The following is a 21,255-nucleotide window of genomic DNA, read 5'->3' on the forward strand; positions in this document are numbered from 1 at the left end:
CTGCAATACCAGGCCAACCCGTGGCCAGGACGGAGCAAGCTCCTATTCCATGGCCTAATTTCAAAAATCAGTTTAATATAGAAGCTACTCAATGAGCAGCGTTTCAGATATTAAGCTGAAAAGAACAGATACTACACATGATCTTAGCCAAAAGGCCGAGAAGCGATACCGTCATCAAGTAGCGAGTAGTATATACATGAAAAACCATACTGCTATTGTGTTGATGTCAAATAGAGAAAATTTCATAATATCTTTATTTTTAAAAGATACTCAAATAATCAGTTAAATAAAAGTTAATTTTAAAAATGTACAGTGTTTGTTTATTATCTTATTATATCAATAGTAAGCAAGGATTTATACTGTTCATTAATAATATTTATAAACAAGGAATTTATAATGTTCAAAAGTATTTAATGAATATTAATTAGTTTTATGCATGAATGCTTCTTCATTGTCCGCCTTCCTACTGCTAGCTTTTGTTGTACAATACTATAACCCAATTGTACTATTGTAAAACCTTGAATAGAAGCCCAATGGGCTTAAGCTCGAGGAGCCAATTCTGAATTTCCCCCTTTTTAGTTTGCAAAAGTAGCCTCAAAAAGAACTCATGGTTTCAAGAAAGCTTGAGCTTCTTTTTGGGATAGTACACTACATACACTCTAAGTGAATTTCAAACAAACAAAATTAATTAAAAACATGCTTGGTTTATACAGTAGTTTCAATGATTTAATGCCAGTTAATACACTCCATGATATAGTAGTATATACAGGTATAGTGGTAATTCCCAAAATTTACAGTATACATTTGAAAACAAGCTTCCCTATTTACTTTGCAAAAGTTGCCTTGAAAAGAAGCCCATCTCGAAAAGTACTCCATCCAAATGCCATCTTGGGGCCTGTTTACATTTGCCAAAATGTTGCCTCAAGTCAGCCATGGGCGAGCTTATCCAAAAGAGTAAATTTATGCAAAAAACTACCTAATTTTCAATCAACATTTGACAAAAATTACTTTTTTGTACTAAAATCATTAAAAAATATTTTAATAGATTATTCATTCTGTAAGATTGTTCAGAATTTCCAATTTAGGGGTCATATACAAATGTATGTAAAATGTATTTTTTGCAACTATCAGGGCTTTGTTGGTGTGCTGGATTCTCAGGCTGTACTATATGTTTGGGACCAATGCTTCATGCAGCAATGGGACCACCAGGTCCTACAAGATGTCTGCCTTCTTCTGCTTCTCTTGCTTAAGTATGACTTCATGTTGACTAACAACTACAATGAAGTTAAACAGGTAAAGAAGTGTTCGCTATACGTAGACTACACCCTTTGCTTAACAATGGGCTCAGAGCTTCAAAAGAACTTTCTTTGTTTTTGTAAGTAGCTTTGATCATTAGAGTAAGAATGCTTTGATCTTTTGTTTAAATCACTGCTATGTCACCTACTAGAGGTAATGTTTTGATTGGTTAAACACTTTTGGTACTAGTGCATATAAGCTTGCTAATATGGATATTTTTTCATTCCTGATGATGACGTAATTAATGTCGAAATATTGAATCCCAACACGATGGCGTGTATTTCAATACTTGGAGTATGTATTATACTTTCTTAAATAGTGCTAATTTTTGTTCATATGATTTGGTCAGGCATATCTATCAAGTAGGAAAACAAATCTCAATATTACTTAACATTCCTCTTTTAATTCTACATCATGTTTGAATATAGGTGTTTACATGCTTACCTGCTAAACTTTACACATTGGACATTGTAAGAGGTTACCAGCATCTAATCAGAGGGGATGACCCCAAGCATATACCAGACCTCAACCGGCACTGGCATAGGTATGATGCTGAATTATGCAATATTCATAATATAACAAATAAGTCGAGTGGCTGAGCGGTAAGGCAGGGGTGGCGCTAATTACTGTCTTAACATCAACACTAGTCAAGCCGCTCCTTTCCCAGTGTGCAGTTGGTAGAACCAAGTGTCTCGGATAAGGACTTAAAATGGAGGTCCAATGTAATGTCACATCTGGCTCGTGTGCACTTCTAAAGAACCTGTTGCGTCTTTCGGAAGAGTGGGGGTTACTCCGATGCGATGGTTCATTTCAGCCCCTGTTGTGAAATGGTGTTAATATGTAGCTACTGTAAGTGCCTCTTTACAGCTGCAAACCACGTCCATAGGCAATTCAGCACAATTACGCTGCGAGTTATGGGTTCCAACCCTTTACCTTTTAAGTGAATGATAGATGTGCTTGTCCCACAAACATGCAAGTTTATGTACATTTTACATTCATTAATGTCCAACACCATAGTAACATTAGGGAACTTTCCATTGCACGACACACAGTAGATCGTAATGACCTCACTAAAAAGTCATCTGCGCATGCGAGAACGTTAAGTTCTCCATGCCCTGTGGATTCCAGAATGCAATATTACCAAATCTGTGTTGTGCAGAGACCATAGGATGGTCACGTATGAGTGAAAATCTCAATCAAATTGAAAGCTCTCTAATATCCAAGGAGTGGACTTAGTGGAACGTCTCATTGGTCATGAATTCAAGTCTGACAGTGGCCATATTGCTTGTATCCTGAAGCAAGAGTCTATCCAAACAAGAGTATGATGTGAATGATGCATGTCGTCTTTAGTAAATTGGAATTAACTTAATACAAAGATTGTCCTTACGGGCATCACCCAGGGCTTACGACAAGTAAACTGCTACTCTAAAGCTTATTTCTCACTCGTCTGAACATACCTATAGATAATATTTTTATGATAGCATTTCATATTTATTTTCCAGTGTTACCAAGCCTGTGTTGCCAGAAAATGTTGAAGATGATAAAGAAGAAATCGAGGAAGAGGAGGAAGAATTACAGATGTCACCACAACCAGAGGAGGAGGAGGAAGAAGAAGAAAAGCTGACTGCTGTTGGACTGAAATACTTCAGACTAAAGCTAATCATGAGGCAATCTTTACCCAAAGGCAAACTGCCTCAAGTAAGTAACATTAATGTGGATTTTTCGGGAGTTTGAAAGCACTTCCAATACTCCAATCTATATAGACTTGTTTATAGAGCCTCAATATTAATATATTGATATTTTTTGTTTATTTTTTTTATATTTGATAACTTAATCTTGATATTAATTTCTTCATCAATATTTATATTAATATTTTAATCATTTAATATTCTCTATTCTCTGCTTTTTAGAAGCATTTTAAAGCATTGTTGGACTTCAAAGTGAGCAATCTGTCACTCACTGTGTCTTTCTTTGTGGGTGATGAGATGATATGCAGCAAGAGCTTAACAAAGACTCCTCGTTTGATCAAGGAAGAAATGTTGTTTGCTAGCTTAGAATCACAAAGAAAACGGGGCAAGATTGATACAAAAGTAAGTAATAATCATAATGATTTTAATAGGTAATGTAAACAGCAGTGTGTGTACAGTATGGAACAACCGTTAATGACAAGGAAGCTACATTTGTGGCAAACACTGACAGGAGTGTTGGCATTGGGAGCAAGGGAAGGGGTGATAGGCGTGAAATCCCCTCCTTGGGTATGCCACTGGTGACAAATTCAAGGAAAGGCACCCAACCACACTTCACCTGTGTATAATTGGCATAAAAATTAACCTGTGTGTTTTATTAGGTGTATCTGGTTCAGATGGCCAAAGAGCATTTAATATTTGATGTTGCTGAAGACTTACAAAACCAAGGAATTTCCACTTGTGATTTGGAACCATATGGCATCATCAACATCAGCTATCGTACATCAACAAAGGACAATGGTAGGTTCCAAATTGTTTTTCATCCTTTTGTGATTTGGCTTACATAATTATGTAGATGAAGATGGGATATTATGATGATTAAGTTTAATTTTTGTTATTTTGTTATAATGATTTATATTATTATTGTTGTTATTATCTTTTTTAAATATGTGTTTAAAAATCAACATCGATAAAAACCACCAGGTTTATTAAACTAGACTTACATAGATATATAAAACTATATAAACTATATATGAACTACATATGCAAGTATAAATATAGTATATATAATTTTAGTGTTATTTTAATGTAATGTATTTAATTAATACACTTTCCATTTGTTTTAGATGGTATTTCTATACCGCTTGGCTGGGCTAGAGTAAAACTCTACAACCTCACCACACAAGAAGCAGACGATTTGTCCAGTCAACCGACAACATCTCAGCGGGCTGCAGATACCATCTTACAGGAGGGAAGAACAACAGTGATGTTGAGTGTCTTGAGTGGGGAACAGACTGTTCCTCTTTATCCAGGCAACCCTAACTTTAAAGTGAACTCACCTGAAGATGGAGAAGAGGATAGTCGAAGTAGGCCTTTCTCTTAGCTAATGAATATGCTTCATAAGTATGTCGGGAAGACGAGTACATTCCGTTAGGGAATTTAAAAAAATTAAAAAAATATTTTTACATGTTTGTTCGTTTAGCAACCATATCGCTTTGGAAGTTAATTTTGACATTAGAAAACATACAAGAAGTCATATCACGGTAGCTTGATGCCTATCAAATAACTAATAAAAATTCACCAAAATTCCTCAAATATCCGTAGCTTCCAGGGGCCTTCACCCCCAGGACCCCAGCTGGTGGCCCCTAGGCGGCTGCCCCCCCCCCCATCCTAGTGAGGCTTGCTTCGCTCACTTGGCTGGCCCCGTCTGGGCCTTTAGGCCCCCCTGTCGGGCAAATCCTGGCACCATCACTGGTGTAATGATATATGTTTTCTTATTAAAATAAAAAATAATAAAATCTATAGGCTTAAGAAAAAATGATGAACAAACTTTTGCATCATAACAAGCATGTAGTGACTACATAGTATATACTAGTAGCAATATAGTCATTGGTGATTTTTAATCTGTAGATATGTTGAAGGAAGGCTCTGAAGTGATACTAGATGTATTTGAAGTTATGATAGATGATGATTTCTCACAAGCACCATCATCTGCATCACTGATCAGGTAAAAGTTTTAATCATTACATGTAGCATTTAGGAGATTAAGTAAGAGATTAATAGGAGTAGGATCTTGGAAGAAGGCCTAAGGGTGACCTTTAGACAACCCTCTATTATTTTTCTTACCTCAAATTCTCACATTTTTTTTATTAGTCAGTAAAATTAATTTTGCATTTCACTTGTCATTTTATGATGTGTTCTGTTATTAGAAAAAAGTTCGATTGTATGCTATATAGGAAACTTGTATCCTGTAAATGTGTTTGCTAAAATTGCAGTTCTAAGGTTTATCACTTAAAACATGCTTTATCACTTAAAATATACTATTACCTATTATAGATTTTTCATGTTCCTTTATTCATATATTTTGATGATTACTTTAGTGAAGGTGAGGATGACTTGGAGCCTCCCTGGGTGCCACAGATTGAGTCTGCCATTTTGTCTCCAGTAGATGTCAACTTGAAAGATACCTTAGACTTCTATATTGATGGCATCAGGTTCCTGCCAGATAATGCTTCAATATCAAAGGTGAGATGACTTACACTAATAAAAAAAATTTAAGAATTTACTTACAAAATCATCAGCTTGCTTCAGAATTTAGTAAAATTATTAGGACTACCTCTGTACATCTACCATGTACTATATTAGGGACAAAAACTCAATTTTATTGGAACTGTATCATAGAATTATAAGAAAACTAGAGTGCTAACTACAATGTACTCGATGTTCAAAATACGCAGAGCTGTGTGTACTCAACAAGATTTCTGCCGTAAATTCAGCCAATCATGATACGCCTAAGCATCGTTTCAATGGCGACCTCAACATACATGAAAGTTTTGAGTACAGCTATGTTGCTTTGTGGTGTAACGTACACGATTTAGATTTTCATTCCTCAGTACTTTATTTTTAAATCAGATACTTCGCTTGGCCTCTTTTTGGCTATGCTAGTTTAATAATTTATTATTATTAATAATAATGATTAATGAAATAATAGTCGGGCTTATTTATGGTTATAATATGTAGACTAAGCCTGAAGGTGGCGCTTTCCTACAGTGGCCATCTTGTATGGTACACATACACACATCTGAATTGCATGGTTTTTTTTTGTTATCATTTGAAAACTTGATGAAGACCCATAATTTATATTATTGTAAATATGCTACAAATTCATTTGTGGCAAACAGATAATGGCTAAAACATGCTGAAATGTCAACATTTTTTTAATCTATTTTATTTGCACTAAACGTGACCTTTATACTGTATATCTATACATCATGATATGCTGTTGCTTTCCCCATTTTCAATGTTAAAACAACAATTTTAAACAATTTGGTGATGGTGTCTACCTAAAAAATGCTCGAAATCGTAAACTTTGAAGGCTGATTTCTCAAACATGGTACAGTAAACAGCTGTATTTTTAAACGCTTGTAACTTCATAAGGAAATGTCGGATTTTAATCATGAAAACATATCCAGAGCTTTACTACATACCAAATAGTAATTGACTTCTCTATCAGTTACAATATATTTTTTCTTTTTTATCAGGAGGTGATGATAAGACACTTTCAGCATGGTTGACAGATCGCCTAAATATTGCAAAACACATACCAAGAGGTTCTGCACCCATCCTTCTTGATCTAACAAGGTGTGTTCGTTACAATCAGAAAAATGGCCTTACTGTTGCAATGAAAGCTGCATATAATATCAGTGGTGAGCTTTTATAACCAAAATGTATTTATGTTAGATCATTGTATCGAAAATGCATAATAATAATAGAGAAAACAACAATATTGTAATACATGTACATTTAAAATAATATTTTTACAGTCTTTTTGCTGTTGTTTTTGTGCCTTTGTGACTGTTGTAATGTTTTAATGGTTGTTGTTTGATATCCTACAGTAATTATTGTATTTTAGTGCATTTGATCATTGTTTTAATATTTTTAATGTCAGTTGTATATATTATTAATGCGAGTACCGAATTTCCTTTTTTGGAGAGAAAAAAGTTTATCTTATCTTAATCTTATAATAATATGCTTGTAGTACTGGTATGTACAAATAAATTATTTCAGAAGAGATATTCTGTAAATCCTTTTTTTTTTTTGGCCAAGGGGCAGGATTTGATGACTTTTTTCCTTGTACAACCTTTGGTGAACTTTCCCCCTTTTCTCTCTTTTGTTGCAAATGCACTCAGCAGAGTTTTATGCACTATGCCTCTGTTTCTTTTTATCTGCATTTCTTGCTCTTCTTTGTGTGTGTGTGTGTGTGTGTGTGTTGATCTGTATCTCATGATGCATTTATTGGGTTTTCTTTAAGCTGATGGTGCTTATACACAGTGCTATGGCCAGATCATCTCAGGGGACAGCACCACTGATGACGTAGCCAACAGGACCGTCAATGAGAAGTTTGTTGGAAAGGACGTCAATATGAACAGTCTAGAGTGCTCCCCAAATTGGCAGGATCGACCAAAGGTGATTGAAATATTCATTTATAGGCTACTCAAATAATATACTTTGATTCAGTTATAATAATAGGTCTTCAATAGAGGTTATGGTTGTTATATCAATTATTACCATAACTAAAGTAATAATCATTACTGATTAGCAAAATAATACTGATAATAATATATTATTGCTTATGCTAATATTGATGACATTGGTATTGACAATTTTTTCCACATACATATACAAAATATTTTAGAATAAAAATTTGAAATTAAAATGTGTGTATTTTTCAGGTGTTGCATCCTTCATTAAATGACAACACTGTCCTTCTAATCAAATTGATTACGATTTCTGGCATGTACACCCCAAGGAATGATGGGAAGGGATCACCTGCAGTTACCCTCCAAGATGTCCAAGTATCTTGCATTGGATGGACAGTCCTTCAGCTGTTTGACCGTGATTGTACATTTGCTGGGGACCACCATATTCCAATCTTCAAGGAGCCTTTAAGTGATGTAAGAGATCAGGTGATCAAATTGGGCCAACTAGATGCTTAAGTTCCAGTGCTTCTGTTGAGCTAATACATACATAGTAATGTTGCAACATTTTTGGTATACATAACTTAAATTTGCTTGTAAGGTTTCATAGCAGTAAAAAGACTGGAAATTAGTGGAAATTGATTCATTTCAGTCAGTTTCATTGGAGTTTTATTATTCGATCCATTAAAATTCAATGTTTTTCCCCTTCATGTATTTAGTGTATCATTAATTGCCTGTACTATGTAATATCCTTGGGCTAACCATAACATTTGTGTAGATGAAGATAAAAGTATGTTATGTTGTATATGCTGGTTATACTGTAGTGTAAATATATTTTTATTGTGTTTTGTATTTTTGACTAGTAGCCAATATAGGAACATATGATGTGTGTATATAAATGACGAATAAAATGAATCTGAGTCTGGACATTTATTATCCCTTACAGATTTTTATGAAAGAGATCAGAAGCAAGCCACTAGACACATGCCTTAAGTCCGCTCTCAAGAAGGGAACCATTCAGTTCAACGAGCAACATTCCTCCATGTTAGTTGAGGTCAGGGATGGTCATTTTGTTAAAGATGATACAGTGTCCATTATAAAGGTGAGGAATTTTTTTTTTTATTTAAAAAACCAATTAAGAAGTATTTTACTATTGTATCCTCCAATTATTTAAACCATTTCACATAATTTTAAATTTATTCTGTGGAAATCAAATGATTGTATTCTTCACATACTGTATTTTTTCATTACAGAAAAATAATGATTACTTGAGGCTAGGCTCATACAAACAATTTATTGAAGGTGTCAGTACAAGGGCAGGGGAGCCTGTTTCAAAGCTTCTGTTACGGTCATTACCTGGTGCAGATAAGAACAGCCAGGCCTACAAGAAGGAAGTCAAAATATATAAACAAGCTATGTTCAAGGCATTTAATGATTACATCGATACAATAAATTAATACTGTATACAAACACAAGGACCGAATACAGAGAGTTCCATGTAAACAGCCTTTGTACGTGGATTGGTCAATGCAGTAGCTGTAGAGTTGCTCTTCTCCGAGCAGCCTGTCAGACGTATGTCTGTGAAGTCGCATACATCTGTGAAATTACATACGTAGTGTATATAGTGTATATTTGATACTTAGTTTTTGTGTTTTTAAACAATTGTGCCAATGTGTATGTTGAATATGTAAAAATAAAAGTATACTCAGCAGGCTGAATATACTTTTTAAGAGTTTATGTATACATGGTAATTTTAATTAAATTAATGTCCACTAATGTTTGTTTTAGAATATGGGAACTCTGTAACTTGGAGAAAGAAAAATAAAAAATGAAGATGTGATTCCAATTCTCACTTTATAATAATAAACCACCCCCTCTATTCGAGATCTGTCGGAATGCACACCGTCAGATTGATCTCATCACCATGTTTCGCCGATGAACTTAACTTTGAATCCTGTTATATTTCTTGTCTGAGCTAGTTTATAGTCTGTATGTTTTATACAGTTGTATTAAAATGATGTATGAATAGGTTAATATTGGTGAGAGGCAACCTTGTCATTTAGCCTTGTTAGCTAGTCCATATTTATCTAACCTAGTGTTTAGGCTGTGAGCTTAGCCTAGATTACGCCTAGACTGTGTCAGCAGTTGCAGCATTTTGCTGGCTGTACAATAAGTTGTACCTGCATCGATCTCTATCAGCTCATTGTGCTGCTCTGCAATTTTTTTTATTGTGTTTTGGTGTTTTTTGGATCTTGTATTGTATTTTATATCTTATTGTACTGCATATGTTATTGTATGTTTATATATAAAGTATTTTAAATTAGTAGTTTAGTAGGTCTATCATAGGTCCTATCATCGTAAAACAAATGTTTAAAAAGAAATGCTTGTGTCTTCACTGTGTTATTTATTAATTTTAACACTGTATACATTGTATTTAAAACCCTGTTTCATTACACACAGGGTAATATTATATACTCTCAATTAAGCGATGCGGTGCTTATTCGAGAGCGGCACTTAATGAAAAAAAAAACGTATTTGGTGTGGCACTTATTTGAGGATGGCACTTCTTCGAGCATTAGCATGTGCTAAGAATCTGTTCATTATGGAACAGCGCCCTCAAATGTAACAGTACATCTTGTGTTTCATTGAATTACGAGTTAATGGTTAGCAACAATGCAAAGCAATGCATAAAGTGAGAGCAGCACAGAAGATACCTTAAATCACTTCAAAGTATCCATATGTTTATGCACTTACTCTCAAAATGATACAATGATAAGATAATACCATGGAGTTATTAAACAACCAGAGTGCTGACTAGGTGACAAAGCAATACTGAGTTTTGTATGTGTACCATACAAGATGGCCGTCGTAGGAAAGCGCCACCTTCAGGCTTATACATATTATAACCATAAATAAGCCCTCTGACTATTATTTCATTAATCATTATTACTAATAATATTAATACAATATTAAACTACTGTAGCTAAAAAGAGACCAAGTGGAGTATCCGATTTAAAAATAAAGTACTGAGGAATGAAAATCCAAATCGTGTACGCTACACTAAAACACTCAAGTTTCCACATAACTGTATTCAAAACTTACTATGATTGGCTGAATCCACGGCAGCAATCTTGTAAGGTAAACACACAGAGCTATGCGTATTTTGAACATCGAACACATTGGAGGTAGTGTTCTGGTACTCTTATTATAACTCCATAGAGAATATTGTAGTATTGTATATATAAAAGTTATAAGCATTCCTTGCAACATGCCAAACTTCCCCTTAGGGCTTCCCCCTTAGACAATAGGTTTTCAATTTCTACTTATGGTCTACAAGCACAATTTTTACCACCACCTCTACCAGTCTACCAGGAGTTTCACTCTAGGTTTGTAACCAAACACCCTAGGCAGCTCAGCCCATCAGTTTGGACAGGTACGACCAGGTGTTGGCTATCTTCTCAGCAGACTAAAGATAATTGACCATATATATGACAAATCATCATTAAGAACATCAGAGGTTAAAGGTCACCTGTATTTGTCTTGATGATTATACTTCTGTTTGCTTTTCTTTTTGTCTTTTTTATGTTTCTTCCTTCTTCGTTCATCGCTAGAGCTTGAACTATCATCTGAGTCGGAACTACTGTGGCTTCGTTTGTGAGAGGTTCTTGACTTCCTGTTTTTCTCATGTTTTGATTTCCTCTTTGGCTCATTGCTTGAGCTATCATCTGAGTCAGAACTACTGCGGGTATGTTTGTGAGAGGATTTCGATTTCTTATTTTTCTTGTGTTTAGATTTTTTCTTTGGTTCATCGTCTTCTGAGCTTGAATCTGTTTCACTGTAGTGCTTTGTTCGTTTATGTTTTTTCATCTTTTCCTGAAAAAACAAAAAATGACAATGACTGTGATAACTTGTAGGCCTACAAACCCACATGATTCGAAGTTACAAACCCAGTTAAACTCCCCGAAACTTCAGTAGCAGTGAAGAAATTCAAAAAGGAGAAATTGTATAGGCTTTATTTGTGACTGACAGACACTATCCAAACAAGATTGTGGACGACATCAATAAAGTATTCCAGGCAACGTTTCCAGATAGCACAAATAGCCACCAAAGTCAGTTGCATTGACAGGAAGAATGCATACATTGTCAATTATGGTTTGGCACCATATTTTCAGTAAGTATCAACTTTTAATTAATTTTAATACTATAAATTAATAATGATAATCATATTTTTCAGGTCTTTTCATATAGGTATAGAAATTGATTAATTGAAGAAATGTAAATCTGAAAATGCGTTTCCAGATAGCACAAATAGCCACCAAAGTCAGTTGCAGTGACGGGAAGAATGCATACATTGTCAATCATGGTTTGGCACCATATTTTCAGTATCAATTTTTAATTAATTTTAATACTATAAATTAATAATGATAATCATATTTTTCAGGTCTTTTCATATAGGTATAGAAATTGATTAATTGAAGAAATGTAAATCTGAAAATGCGTTTTATATTCTATATATAAATATTATTATTAGTATTTTTTCTGTTCTTCTGAATTTAGATTGTTACTTGTCAAGCGTGTTCACAATATGTACTGTTATTCAATGAAAGTTTGAGCGAAGAGGCCCAGTACAAGCAAATGGATGTCCATGTACGGTTTTGGAATGGTAGTCAAGTTTAAGCAAGATATTATGGAAGCAAGTTTATGGGGCATGCATGTGCTGATAACCTGTACCTGGCAAAGCTATTCCAAATAGGAATGGATGGGCCTAATGTCAACCGGAAATTTTTTAACCTTCTTTCTTCTGACATAGATACCAACTATAACACATCCTTTCTAAATATTAGGTCTTGTGGCCTGCATGTGATGCATATTGGGTTTCAAACCGAGGTACAAACAACTGATTTGAGAATATATGATATGCTGTCATATACTGTTATATAGACTGTTCAAATTTAGTCCTGCACACCAGGAAGATTTTGAAAGTGTTACTGGTACAAGTGTATTTGGTTTGAAGTTTTGAAAGCACCGATGTGTAGAAAATGTGTCAGTGGCGAAGCGCTTTTTGACCGTCCTTCTACACTTACAAATACATCAAGAGTGTGACAGAAAAGAAATGTACCGATCCTAAGAATAAGCCCTATGAAATACTAAACAATGCTGTGGCTGATAAATTTACTGTGCCCAGACTATATTTCTTTGTTATTGTGGCCAAGCAAATGGAATCATTTTTAACAAAGTACCAGAGTTGGTGAGGATGTTACTAATGCTTTCTAATGGTGAAGCTACTGTTGTAAGAGGGTTTAGTGTAAATAAGGAAGTGGCCACTGTAAACATGTCCGAAAGCATATACATTTCTAAGCGAATTGCATGCAACCACATAAATGCGGTTGGTGAAGTCTTGTCTGTAAAATTAACACCAGAATTAATCACCTCTGTTGGTGAGGCTAGATCACCTATTACTAGAAAATGAGAAGCGTAAGGAGGGTGAGGCGCTAAAACGCGAAAGAGGCAATCTAAGCTAGATGAGTTGGGTAATTTAAAGAAGAGAAAGAAAAGACGTTTTGTAAATATCGACGGCCTGGAAAAAGCAACCATGAGGTTTGCTGATCAGACTGAGAGTAAAGTTAGTCTGACATGTATCGCCAAAGCAAACAGCCTGCGTCAAAGTGTTACTGAGAAAAAGTAATTACTAGCAGAAATTGAGGTGCGAAAATTGCTTTAAAATTAGAAGAAATAAAAAATATGTAAAACCAATAATCAAAAATCTCTGCAACGTGCACCCAAAACGAAGGTTAGGCCTATATTTATTTTGTTTAGCAAATCACTGTCAACTTTGCCACAGCTATTATTCAAACAAACCTGGACATGAATAATTATTACCTTCTTTTTCTTCTTGTGGTGGTGTGGTGCTTTGATGACCTCGGGTGGTGGGAGTTCAAGATCGATATCCGGTATAAGGTCATACGTCTTGCTACCAGGAGCCTGGAAACAATCTGACGCAATATGCCCTGCAAAATAAAATTTTAAATAAATGTTGATTCACTATTGATGAAGTGACAGGTATGGTCTCCAAATATAGAAAAAAGTTAATCATAAATCAACACGTTGGCTACCACAATTTTTCCCCTAGTTGTTGTCCATGTTCCAAAACATAAAAGGGAAGGGGAAGGGGCACCAGGAACATCATTCCAATCAAATGTAACGAAAACACAAAGATATTGTATTTATTTTAAAATCGTTCTTTAAAAAAGTTCTTTTTGAACCACCAGGATGAGAGTTATGCAATATAATGTTCTATGTTTGGACACAAACTTGCATCTTGGCACTCTCAGCCATACACAAAATCTGTCAAACATGAACTTGCATCCCTGGGAGCCAAAGTGTTAAATATTAGTAGGCTTGCATAAAGTGCATACCTTGGCCACCACATTGCCTGCAGTTAGTGTTGTAGATTGCACCAAGTTCAATCTTAGGCTTAACATATCCACCTCCAAACTTCCTTCTTTGTTCATCCTGACTGCAATCCAAATAAAAAAAAAACAACTATTCCCATGTTTTACATTATACTTCAAATATGCACTAATAATCATAACAATACAATAGCAATAATTACAATAAGAATAACAATAACAGCAACAGTAAACAATTAACTAAAAATATAAAAATAATAACAAAAATACTGGTAATAATAATAATTAACATAAGTAATAATAAATATTGTAGTGTCCCATCATATAGATATATCTCAAGGCGTATTATGATAGACATTGAGATATGTACATTTAATGGGACACTACAATGCTCCATCATACAGACATATCTCAAGGTGTGATAGACATTAGTAACCATGGAATTCTGACGGCATAGTTGCACAGTATTTGAGTTTAATACCAGAACTAAGTTCAAATGCTTACAAAAATCTATATAAAATGGGAGAGTATTTTTACAAGAGAGTGAAAAAAAAAATTGTACATACATTGTTAACAAATGATTTGGGTCTTGATCTTTGCCAGAACCTTGATTTACACATTTCATAGAAAGAGCTATTTTGTCATTATCCTCCTGAAAAAAAATACTATAATCATTATCTTTACCATCACCATAACTCATCAATGTACCATAAATACCACATTCATGCATTATTATCAACCGGTCTAACCTATTTTACGATGTGTCTAGAGGTACGGTACCGTACACTATCTCAGTAATGATAAAGAAGGTTAGGGTTGGCAACACAGCTACAGTAGGAAGACTCACCATTATCGTGATAGCTTTTGGTGCCAGCCACTGCTATTTTTTTAAATCATCTTGAGATATGTTTTTACTTCTTTTCATATCATATGCTGTATGCTGCCAGCTCTAAAGCATTGCTTAGCTTGTTTTTTTTCATGCAATCTTCCTTCTGCTACTAAATTTTCCGACCACCTAATATTGTTTTTCAGTGGCTCATCCTGAGATTGTGAAAGGGTCATGACAGCAGCAAAAGATCTCTAACCAAGCATAAAATTTTTTAGATAAGGGATGAAAATTGATTATGGAGCTTCCACGGGAGAAGTTCACAAGACCCAGGATAGTGTAGGGAGGGGACACTACTTCTCAAACCATCTCCCTCGAACCATAGGTCTTTCTTTAGCACCCTGAGCCTCTTTCCTCACAGAAACATTCTGGATCTGCCTCTGAATTTCAACCACATTTCTTACCCCAAGTGAGATGACCTTGCAAAACACTTTTTCACCGACATTCAAGACATCCTTTGCATCTTCTACTTTACTTGAGGATATTTGACTTCGATGAACAAGACCTGACGATAACAGAAAAAATAAACTGAAGCTTAGATTTGGTTATTTTATTGAGCGATACAGAATCTCGCAATTCTGTTCTGTATTCTAAAATAAACAAGATAGTACCTCCATGCTCCAACTTACCATTTTTATGATGATTTGGAATTTTCACAAATGCACCATATTCTTGAACCGATACGACCTGAAAACAGGATTTCAATTTTCATTTCATTTAGGGATTAAAATTTAAAAAAATTTCTTAAATACAACAAAAAAAAAAAAAACAAAGAACAGATAAAATTAGGAACAACAGATAATAAAATAATTTCTACAATGTATGGTATTACCCAAGAAAGTTACAGTTTGTTTCCATTGGTGCCCAAATTTTAAACAATGTTTACCACATAAAGTTGTAAAATGAACATAAAACAATTAACAAAAATAATGCCTAAATTAATTAAAATTTAAAATATTAAAGACATGTGAACATTTTGGACCACAATGGAAATAAGTTTGCCTTTTCATTCGGTACTTTTTTGTGTTTTTATCTTGAATATTATTTTCAGAAGTATTCAGAATAAACCTGGTTGCTATGTCTACGGCACAGGTGGGCGTAGTGCTTAAATCAGAAATTCACTCTGGCCCTGCAGCCGATTTTTTTATGTCCACCCATGGTAGCTAGGAGCACATCCGTGTGAGGGTGCTTGTCAAGATCCCGAATAGGGCAGTGTTACCACATCGGAACAAAACTTGGGGTCACAGGGGCCTTTTCCTGGACACTTATTGGGTAAAAAAACAAACATTCGGAAGATGTTCTCCGATAATTTTCGATTCTGAATATGGAATTGCATCCTTCAAAAAACTTAGCGGTGATATGTTTAGAACATTTCCAATTTTAATAAAATGCAAAAAAAAAGAAAAAGAAAATAAGTCATTCTTATATAAAAATTATGAAAATATCAAAGATTAATATATATACAAACTTTATGTAATGTTATCTTTTATGTACTGTAAGACTCTGTGCCCCGAGTGTTTAAATACCCTAGGCTAGGTAGAGTCTGAGCCACTCTAGCCCGCGATATGAGTGATGTGTCATCGCGTAGCCTACCAGAACGTGTGCAAATAGAGGAGACATCGCATCTAGGCTTAGCTAGGCTGTACGCCCGGTGCATGCATATGGTCACAAATTCAAGTTTGGCCAAAGTGTCGGAAATCGGAAAAAAAATTTATTTTATTAAATTTAGCATAACTCTGTATTTAAATATTCAACCAATTATTACTCGCATAAATTTGTTCTTTCCATTGAATTAATGTAAAACTATTTGAAGTCAATTGAAGGATATAATGTGTGCTACCACTGCTACTCTACTAATGATGGGCCTACCGACCGGGCTCTGGTCTAGCCTATATGTCTACTACCGTCGGTCTCCCTGTATATAAGGGAGACTTGTTTGGGTTGTTAAAAAACAAAACACAAACTAACTTCTACATAGGCCTTTGGCTTTGCCTGGTCTAGGCCTAGGTGTAGCTAGCAGGCCCGAAGAGCTAGTGCTAGTGTAGGCTAGGCTTTCTATCTAGGCCTAGGCTATGTATGGCAGGCCTGGGCTGGGTGGGGGTTCCTAATCCTAGGCTAGGCCTAGCCCTAGTTTAGACTAGCAGTCCAAGCCAAGCTACACGGCCAGAACCATATTTAATTTATTATTAGATAGGCCTAGCTCTAGGTGATAACTTACCTCTCCCTCAAAAATACTATACAATTTCAGTATCGACTTGGTGCTTTTACTTTCATGTTCACGTCGGTTTCCAGACATAAAGTAACGAATAATTTTTATACAAACTTTATACAAACAAAAATATTGGAACTCAACTCTATTTTCAAAACACTGAAGAACGCCCTCATTATGCATTCCCATCTGGATCGTATTGGATATTCTTTTAAATGATTACAAGCCAACAGCATAATTATAAATTCTACCATGAACCTATGTTATCAGGTTTTTCCCATTGATAGTTATTGAGTAAATATAAAATAATTCTATGTATTATAATATTTTGAACATATTTTAGTATGTTGGAAAAACTGATTAGAAAACCATTGTTATTTAATTGTAGTAACAGAGGGAGTACGCGCACTTGTGGAACTGACTTGCTCACTTTTAAGCCACTGTGAAATAAGTCAAAACAAAATGGCGAGACGAGTGGGACGTTAACCTGAATAGATCTTCGGCTTTAGCATGGATTTTTAGAATAAACGACTTGCTGAAATTGCTATGAAATTCTAGAAATGGACATAACTGAAAATACATCAACTTAAGTGTGATATTATGGAGATGCGAGCTGAGAGAAGAAAAGAACGGGTAAGTTTGAAAAGTTTGCTTTGTGATTTCTGACAACTCATCTGAACGCGACAACAGTACACAACCGGGTCGTTAGGTGAGCCTAATCTTTATCTACCTCCTGTTCGGTCTCTTATCTTTAAAGCTAATTTTCAATTATTTTACATCCCAATAAAACAATAAAAACGTGTCGTCTTATTCATCTCTAGACAGACATGTTTTGAATACTAACCCAGGCCTAGATTGTGCAACGTTTACGAATGGTAATTTACTGTTTCATTCGTATCGTAGTATTATTGATGCTGGTAACTGCTCTACTGGAAAATTTTAATTAAATAAAGTCTGATATCAACAAGCGCGTTCACTTGTTCCCTTTGTCAGTCAAACCAAGTTATTGTAAACGATATATTTCCTTTAAATACCAGGTAATATAATGTATAGGCTTGTCAAAGCCTATCATGCAATTTTACTAGTAATTATCTCAAACAACACTACTCTTCATTGCAAATCATTTTCTGATCTTGTGCATAATCTTTGCATCTTTTCTTAGTTTTATTAGGCATATGTACAATATTCTATATATTCTGACATATGTTTAAAAGATTTTGTTTAAAGTTGCAGTACTGTACCATCTTTGAACTTGAACAAAAATATTATTTCAATAAAATGAATTCCTTTTAAAATTTATCAACTTTTATTGACAATTGGAATAAAAAAGTGTTGTCGTCTTGGACTTCCAAATAGTACCATATTATCAATTTGTTTGGTCCACTTAACTGCAAACGCGCTGCCGTGAAAATCACCCTATCTCTTAACCACTAGCGCTTCTTCAAAAACATTGACTGTTTTTACTACAAAAACACTAACTCAAAAACCAGAAGTCGGTTGAATTAAGTTGAAATGGTTTATAGAAGGTTATAAATAACTACCTGCTGTATCAAATACTTGTTAAAATTCATTAAATGAGTATGCTTGATTTAGTCAGCTTATCTTTATTTCTACAATTTATGCATAGATTGGGAATGTATTTTTAATATTGTTCACTAAATGATTGATCGTTTAAAAAAGTGCGTTTTATATACCTTTTTCAGATAATGAAAGCGTCCAAACATTGCGCTGTGCAGCACGCTCAATCTGTTCATTTTGCCTTTTTTACATGCGTGCTTAAAATTGTTTTGTTACGTGGTCAAAACAGCCCAAACAAATTGATATGCATTCATATTGTAACATACTTACATTGGATGATATAGGGGTGGCTCCAGTCTGAGCAAATAATTCAGTCCACTTTTATGGTACTGCTCATGATGGCAAAGTAAATACATGTGCTTGAGTTGTACATCATTTGTCCTTCCCTCCTCTTCCCCATTCTCTTATCATTAAGTAAAGATGATATAGGTACTGAAACTTAAGGTATCATTTTTTTAAACAGATGTGTTGTTTTTACAACTCAACACAAACTCACCATCATAACACTACTCGAATTATTGAAATGGTGTCGAAGGCTGGTGGGTCATTTTCAACCCTTTAGAGTAGCCCCACTCATCTTCTGGTATCTTTTCTTAAACTGTGAGGTACTTTCTGAGCATTCTGTCCATTACCAACCTTTGTGAAAAACAGTGCTTCCTACAGAAATACAGTTTGCATAAGGATTCTTTGGATTTCCTAATGAAAGATGTCAGGAATATTATATTCTACAACTTACAACTTAAATAGATGCCTCAGGCCCGTATCCAGGAGGGATTTTTATGGTTCGGGAGAACCCCCCTTTTCTAGCAAACCCCCCTCTTTTATGGCGAACCCCCCTCTTCAAATTTCCTAAGTAAGTCCTCCAACCCAACTAATGCACTGCAGACCCACCCAGACACAGACGTTTTCAAACATATCTGCTTTTGTAGCATCATTTAGACCCATAAAGCACAAAAATCCCCTTGCTTTGGGGGTTTTGCCGACCCCACCAGGGCTTCGACCATGGACCTCACGCCCAGAAAACCTCCTTTTGGAAGAACCTGGCTACAGCCCTGTGCCTATTAGGCTAAACTGTATGGAGTAAATCAAATTGGTATATTATTGATGCACTTTTATTGAGCCTTATAGTTATCTCTATTGGTTTTTAGGAGTCTTGGTAGTTTATTCATTATCAGACTGAAAATTATAGGGCTTACTAGTACTATACAAAATAGCATACTTAATTATACTACTGTCAATTGTGAGGTCTTGATTAATGATGACGGAGTATTTATCATTCAAGTCAAGTCTTCTTTTCATACGACATATGCAGAACAATAGTTAAATGTTTGTCCCGCTAACTATTAGCCTCCTATCTAGTCTCATCGTCATGGTATTTTACCCTGCTAAACAGCTTAGCCAACAAAAAGGAGCAATAAAGGAAGGAATTAGTTGTTGGCATCCTGAATAGAGGTATAGAAACTTCTTGAGAATTACCTGTCTATGTTTTTGAATTAATCAGTGATATATGGTCCTAGTGCTTTAAGTAATCAGATTAGATGCTAAGCTGTTAAGCTTACTGTTGTACAATAATTAAACCATGGTATTAAGTTGGGCACCAACATTAATTCTATTGCCTCCAAGAAAAACATCCACTCCCCAAAAAATAGTGTAACCTACAGTAGTTTGATAAAGTATAGGCTTAATTATTTGTTTTACTTTCCTCGACATTAGTACCTTACTGTATGTCCCTTTCCCTTCCATACATATTAATTAGGATTTCTGGGAACTTCTGCATGATGATGCTTAAATAATGTGAAACGTAGAATAAAATGATCTGGTAATTTTTGGAGATATTCATTCATACTTTTTGTACTTGAGAGTGCAATTCCTAGTCCTATATAAGTGCCCATAGTAATAAAAGTTGTGTGCCTCAGTGTCAACTAGGGTGATGCTAAAGTGGTCTGGAACCACCATCCATTGAAGTCTCTCATTGTTTGAGTCCTCTATTTTGAATTCCTGGGTCCGCCACTGAAAATGTACAGTATGCGGTTAGGATATTGGTTCAATTTTACATGCTTTTTAAATCTATCTGTTGCTATACAGTTTGTGCAGTACTGTATACCCTGTACATTGTGTTGTTTTGAGCTAGAATTCCCAGCACTTCATTGGTACACCTTGATGTACAGTAGTTAGATTTTAGATCAATGAATATTCAAAACTTCAGTGCAAATCACAACAGATACTTAAACTTGATTTACAACCAATTGAGGTAATTCAATTATAACATAGATAGATCTATACACAGTGGTTTCTTTCTTATGATAAAATTAGATTAGAGTAGTAGAAACACAAGTGACAGAATTGATTATAGATTGGAGACAGGAAAAGCAGTTACTCTTGGCATTGATATATTTAAAAAAAATAAATTGGCTGAAATAAAGTCTAATCTTGACAATACATCAAAATTAAGACTGGTCTCTGACTTGCAACATATTTATCAATGTCATTGCCATTCATTAAATTTTATAGTAAATAATAATAGTTTAATAATAAATTGCATTCCACAACCAAAAAATAAATTCCCACATAATTCTGAAAAACTGAATTGAGTCACTGAGAGGTTTGGGGTCGTTCACAATTACCATAATTTTATAGGTGTATAGACAGTACGCTGGGTATAGACAATACGCTAGGGAGAGAGGGTAGACACATTTGTACACTTATGTACCAT

General features: G+C 34.8%; 2 protein-coding genes and 1 pseudogene across 2 annotated transcripts in view; 1 reads left to right on the forward strand and 2 right to left on the reverse strand.

Annotated features, from left to right (window-relative positions):
• Positions 1 to 167, reverse strand: LOC117103158 (annotated as a pseudogene).
• The window catches only part of LOC117103145, a 17,864-nt gene extending 8,380 nt beyond the window's left edge, over positions 1 to 9,484 (forward strand). The window contains exons 9-21 of the mRNA XM_033243656.1: positions 1,132 to 1,293; positions 1,725 to 1,840; positions 2,799 to 2,994; positions 3,207 to 3,386; positions 3,644 to 3,782; positions 4,109 to 4,348; positions 4,893 to 4,989; positions 5,363 to 5,507; positions 6,490 to 6,688; positions 7,294 to 7,448; positions 7,715 to 7,948; positions 8,406 to 8,561; positions 8,713 to 9,484. Coding sequence (XP_033099547.1) covers positions 1,132 to 1,293; positions 1,725 to 1,840; positions 2,799 to 2,994; positions 3,207 to 3,386; positions 3,644 to 3,782; positions 4,109 to 4,348; positions 4,893 to 4,989; positions 5,363 to 5,507; positions 6,490 to 6,688; positions 7,294 to 7,448; positions 7,715 to 7,948; positions 8,406 to 8,561; positions 8,713 to 8,916 — 2,223 coding nt within the window. The 3' untranslated portion in view covers positions 8,917 to 9,484. The remainder of the gene's footprint in view (positions 1 to 1,131; positions 1,294 to 1,724; positions 1,841 to 2,798; positions 2,995 to 3,206; positions 3,387 to 3,643; positions 3,783 to 4,108; positions 4,349 to 4,892; positions 4,990 to 5,362; positions 5,508 to 6,489; positions 6,689 to 7,293; positions 7,449 to 7,714; positions 7,949 to 8,405; positions 8,562 to 8,712) is intronic.
• A 383-nt stretch (positions 9,485 to 9,867) lies between these two features.
• On the reverse strand, positions 9,868 to 17,139 carry LOC117103127 (nucleolar protein of 40 kDa-like). Its single transcript, XM_033243629.1, has 7 exons — positions 16,974 to 17,139; positions 15,385 to 15,442; positions 15,160 to 15,260; positions 14,436 to 14,521; positions 13,876 to 13,976; positions 13,340 to 13,467; positions 9,868 to 11,332 (listed from the first exon to the last, which is right to left on the reverse strand). The coding sequence occupies exons 1-7, from the start codon at positions 17,049 to 17,051 to the stop codon at positions 10,985 to 10,987; spliced, it is 900 nt and encodes a 299-aa protein (XP_033099520.1). The 5' UTR covers positions 17,052 to 17,139; the 3' UTR covers positions 9,868 to 10,984.
• Positions 17,140 to 21,255: the final 4,116 nt, after the last annotated feature.

This window comes from Anneissia japonica, unplaced genomic scaffold (assembly GCF_011630105.1).
Source record: "Anneissia japonica isolate Jap-2015-1 unplaced genomic scaffold, ASM1163010v1 scaffold287948_len850469_cov200, whole genome shotgun sequence".
NCBI lineage: Eukaryota > Metazoa > Echinodermata > Crinoidea > Comatulida > Comatulidae > Anneissia > Anneissia japonica.